The sequence below is a fragment of the Haliaeetus albicilla genome, chromosome 3 (assembly GCF_947461875.1).
Source record: "Haliaeetus albicilla chromosome 3, bHalAlb1.1, whole genome shotgun sequence".
In the NCBI taxonomy this organism is placed as follows: domain Eukaryota; kingdom Metazoa; phylum Chordata; class Aves; order Accipitriformes; family Accipitridae; genus Haliaeetus; species Haliaeetus albicilla.
Window position 1 is genome coordinate 31,999,361 of NC_091485.1, and position 5,238 is coordinate 32,004,598.

The 5,238-nt window shown below is 42.2% G+C and overlaps 1 protein-coding gene across 2 annotated transcripts; it reads left to right on the forward strand.

The window, feature by feature from the left end:
- The first annotated feature begins 352 nt into the window (after positions 1-352).
- PPDPFL (pancreatic progenitor cell differentiation and proliferation factor like) lies at positions 353-5,238 on the forward strand. Of its 2 annotated transcripts, none has more exons than XM_069779315.1 (5): positions 353-483; positions 597-693; positions 1,616-1,705; positions 1,797-1,896; positions 4,330-5,238. In XM_069779315.1, the coding sequence occupies exons 2-5, from the start codon at positions 639-641 to the stop codon at positions 4,580-4,582; spliced, it is 498 nt and encodes a 165-aa protein (XP_069635416.1). In that variant the 5' UTR covers positions 353-483; positions 597-638; the 3' UTR covers positions 4,583-5,238. The 2 variants fall into 2 exon arrangements, with proteins under 2 accessions (XP_069635416.1, XP_069635417.1); XM_069779316.1 differs by lacking the exon at positions 4,330-5,238 and adding an exon at positions 2,304-3,774 and having other exon boundaries at positions 360-483.

Sequence of the window (5,238 nt, forward strand, 5' to 3'; positions counted from 1 at the left end):
ACGTTCCTGTGACTTCAGTTTCTCTAGCGTACGTGCATAGTAATGCGCGTATTTATAAACGAAATAAAAACCTCTACTGAAACGGGTCCCTCTCTGCTTAGTCCCCCTCTTCCCCTTCCCCACAGGGCAGAGAACAACCAAGGCAGCCGCCGTTAGTCCCCGCTTCACGCACTCCAGAAAGGCGCTCAGAGATGACACCCGGGAAGAGCGACCGAGGGGACCAGGACGGGCACTGGGGGGCCGCCGCGGGCTCTCCCGGGCCGGGGCTGAGCGGCAGGCTGCCCGGCGGCTGGCGGGCTGGCTCCCTCCCGTCCCGTCCCGTCCCGTCCCGCCCCACCGCCCCCGGGGCGGGCCCCCCGCCGCCCGCCGCGGCCCATATAGGGGCGGCCCGGGGTGCCGGCGGCATTGGCCGTGGAGGGCAGCGCGGCCTCGTTCCTGCCTTCCTCGCTCCCTGCCGACGGCTGCTTTCCCTGGGCGACGCAGGTGAGCCGCCGGGCCGGGGAGCCGCCGCGGCGGTGGGCCGGGGGCGGCGGTCCGCTCTCCTCCGCCGGGCGCGGCCCCCCTGCCCCGGTAAAGCGCGTCGTTTCCCCCTGCAGGCTCCTCCCGGAGAGAGGCGGCTTCCCCGTCGTGCCGCTGCCATGGCCTCGGTACCCTCCGCCGGCTGCCTCCTGGCCAAGAACCAGTACTACAGAAGTAAGTGCTCGGGGGGGCCGGGAGCTGCCCCCCCAGCCGGGGCGGCTCCTCTGGAGGAGGGAGGCTGAGCCCCCCGAGCCTCTCCCGAGGAGGTGGCCGGATTGCTGCCCCTCAGGAGAAGTCAGAAAGTGTTTCTGGTGATGTCTGGATGAGCTGGAGGCAAAAGGGTGTCTTTGCCTGGTAGTTTTTAGTTGCTCGGAGAGTTTTTCGTTACATCAAGGAACTTCAGTTTTAATGAGCGTCTGCTTCTGGTTATTCATCTACCTTTTTTTCCTCCTGTTTAGAATTATTCATTAGGGATATGTAATATCTTTTTTTTTTTTTTTTAATTATAAAGCATGACATAGAAAAACCGTTAGCCCAGCAAGTCCTGGCTTCTAGCTCTACTTTGCATTTACTTTGTAGGCTTAGGGAGAACACAAAATCAACTCAGGTTTTTGTTTCTGAATATGTCACTAAATAGTCACTGGTTTGAGAGCACATCTGGTGTATGAGGATCCCTCTGTACAGGATGGATGCTGTAGTGCAAGTATAGCATTTAGTTGCATCACAGTGGGAAGTATAGCTATTAGGTGGTTTTGGATTTGAATGTTCAAGAATAGACTCCTTTGTTTTGATAGCAGTGTGTACGTGATCATAAGATTTGTCACTGATTTCAGTGAAAGCTATGTAGAGAGATCTCTATGCTTTTAAGTGAAGAGTAGATAGACAGAGAGATCAACTTTTATATAAAAGCTTTTACATAAACTACTGTAGTAGAATGGTGTATATGATATAGAAGTTATACTTTGTAGCTAAGTAAACTTATCTTTTAGATTGTTTCCTCCAAGATAGCAGCAGGTCTGAAAATTCTTGGTATAGGAATAGTGTACTCTCTCAATGCATTTTTTTCATTACATGTGTCTCTGTTTCCCATGAACAGCAAGACAGAACTCAGAATCGAGTGTTTCTTCCAGCTCCTCCTGCTGTTCGGATGTTGTGAACATTACAGACCAGGACAAAACATTTCATGGTATTGTTCCCTTCTTTCAAACAGTCTTCTAGTTTTGCCTGTTTGTAATTCAGCCAGTGTCTAATGGTGTGGGCTTTTTCTCATTTGGCAGGGTTACCTGAGTTAATTGACAAATGTTGGTGGATAAAAAGCTTTTTCCATAGTGAACCATCTCCACCAACTGTTGGCAGAAAAACGCTATCAGCAAGCAGGTGAGTCCTGTTTTTACATTCCATTTTCCTTTTGGTAAAAGTGTTACTGAGCAGGTTGTCATCAGCTAAAACAATCTGGTGGGTGCAATGCTATTTTGATGACTTAAATAAAAGATACTGGAAGTATACAGCTATAGAAGCTTCCCATGTTTTCATTTTAATAAATGAACTCATAAGCTACTTCACATTAAGCAGGTGCTAGTGACTATTACTGTTCTACATTTATAGTGATATTTATTTAATCCTCTACCTGTAGCACTTGTACACCCATTTATGCAGTTTACCCATTTTACTTTATGTTAAAAAACTGATATGAGTGCATTCAAAAATACTTAGGCAGATAAATATCTCTGAGGAGAATATGATGATAATTCTACTCATAATCTTTTTTATATACATTTCTGCAGTACCAACCGTTGAATAGGACAGCATGCTGGCTTTACTAACTGGGATACTACAGACAGACTTGTTTTTCCAAGAGGCTTGGGATCTTCCTAATGTCTGGGTTCAGCTGCAAGAAGAAAACAAAACCTTTAGGAGAGTGGAAAAGTGTGTTTTCAAAATATTTGTCAGTAGCTTAAATGATATTGCTTAATGAACATGTCCATGGCCTACCTTGTTCATTACAGACTTGCTATAATTTGAGATGTCTCTCTAATGGAAGTTACCAGGATTAAATATCCTGATGACTTACGTGGACAGTTAGAGAAAAATGACAGTAAAAGTAAGATATTGTAGGTTTAGGAGAAGCTTATGTACTGAATGACTTTGCAGTAGGTGATACTCTTATCAGCTCTATAGGCAGTCACACTGATGTAAACAAGATTTGGATATATAGTCCAGAGCAGGACTGCTATATGGTACATGTTTTCTATCAAGTATTTGTGTACCAGTTACAGGGATTAAGTTTACAAGAATGCTTGTTAATAGCTTTGCTTTTAGAAAGCCCGATTACACAAAGAAACAGTAATTAGTTTGGTCTCTTTGTTCAAGCAGGGTGCATAGATCCGAACCTTAAATACCCAGGTACAACGTCCATTCATATCTACATATGTTGATATTTGAGGACAGAATAGGAGAGATAGACAAGAAACCAGTAATCCTAATGGACACTGACAACTTCCAAGCAGAAGAGCAACCTTAATCAGAGTTGATACTCCTAGCTCTGTTTCAGATTACTCTCACCTGCTTTGCTGTAGCTTTAAGAGCTACTTGTTCTCAAGTGACTAATCGTATCAATATTCACTGCTGTCTGTCAGCCTAGTTATGTGCTAGACCTGGCAAAGTGTTCAACTCAAAGTAATCGCATTAATGTTATTAACCAAGTCTACCTTTGCCATAATTCATGCTCTTGAATAATGCTGTAACATAGCTTCATTTGGTCTTCAGCATTGCAAAGCAGTACACCAGATCGTTTATTCTACTGGGTATGACTGAAATGCATCAGAGGTCATAGAAAATAACAAGTGTTTGGCTGGATTATATCATTTCTGTAAATTACCTATGCAACTTTTTGATGTACTATCAGTAAAGCTACCTGGCCTTTGTCCATTACCGGAGGAGCTAACAATGGCAAACATTAATCTATGATGAAAAGCATTGGCTACATTAATGGTTGTTAGTTATGCATAACTCCAGCATGTATCAAGTGACCGCTTCAGGAAGCTTACAGTTTTGGTGGAAACAGTAAGTGCATGGCACATGACAACAGAAAAGAATACAATTCTGAAAACATAGTTTTAGGCATCTTTAAATTGACTTGTTGTGCATCTTTCTTTACTGCTATTGTGTAGTTTCATCTTTGTCCTTTCTCTAAGTGTACAGAATGAACTATTTTTTTATACTAAACTTTTTTTATTAATAAAGATTTAATCAGTATTTGGTCTGACTTATTTTTGGCCTCTAATAAACTGAACTGGTGTTCAGTGTTGTTGGTGGGTGGTTTTGGGTTTTTTGGGGGGGATGTGTGTGTGTTTGTTCATGTGAAGTATTAGTGAAATTTAAAACACCCACTGTGTTGTGTGTCACATTCTTCCTTTAGTCACTTAAAGTCTGATGGGAGGTGAAAAAGGAATGGTAGCATGTAACCTAGGAAAAAGACCTTAACACCTTTTTCTATAACATGATATTGTAAAAGAAGGGAAAAAGAAAGACTTGCTAGTTGCAAGAAGGTGATTGTATCTCTTTTTGAAGATGCTTGAAGCCATAGAAGAAAGAAATGCTGTAGCCTGTATTGTATGTGAGAAATGCAGGATTCAGAAACACTGTGGAAAAGTACAGTGACAAGCTTCCATATTGCTAGCTAAGCTTAAGCTGCTTCTGTCCCTATATAGTCAAAGTGGGGTGCAGAACATGCTGAAAGAGCTGATAAGCTGTTAAGACCCACAAAAAACCCCACACCAAAGGCACTTTTTTTTTTTTTTTTTTTTTAAGGGGGAAAGGCTGGAAGAACAAGAGGAGGGGGACTGTGTATTGTTTGCATTCATCTGCTTACCCCCTGTCAACTAGTTGTTTTTGTAATGGCATCAGGGTGATGGAAAACTGTTCTGGAGAGGTGCCCTCAACACCATCCCCATCATCTCTTACTGTGATCAGCTCAGCATCGGAGCAGCAGCACCACCAACTCATAGTTATTTGTGCCAGTTCTTCAAAGTATAGTTACCCTGCAATGAGTCAACTCTATTAAATAACATCCGGTGTTGCTATGACAAACTCCTGAGAGGATATGGGTAAATGGGACATTAAAATGCTTGCTGTCAAAGGGCTGCATTTTGTTACATCATGGTAATAAGGAAACATCAATTTTCTTGAATTAAATGTCAATATAATGTGACTTTGTGGGGGGAAAAGTGAAAATTTAAATTATTTAAAGAGAAGCTGAGAGAAATATGATGGGGGAAACTATATTGTATGGCTTAAATGCAGCTTAGAATAAGAAAAACAGGAAAATAATATGATTTTAATACCTAGCTGGGTAAGACAGGTACAGATGTTTGATCAAAGATTGACTGTAGTAGGAAAAACCTGTGTTTTCCTCTTAAAAGGACTATAGGTAGGGATCTATTTTGATGAAGTTAAATGTATACTGTTATCCATCTGGAAAAAATAAGTATCAGAAACAGGACTTGTACCAGCATGTAAGTACTGAGTTAGATCCAGCTATCATCGCCAATCTAGGAATGGAGAGATGGACTTGAAAAAGACTTTTTTTTCTCAAATGCACATATAGCGGTGATGTTCAGTAATGGTCTTCTATTTCTTTCCTAAAAAGAAAACCTGAGTCAAAATCTACTGGTCCTAGTAATACCCCGTTTTAGGAATTAAAATAAAAGATAAAACTTA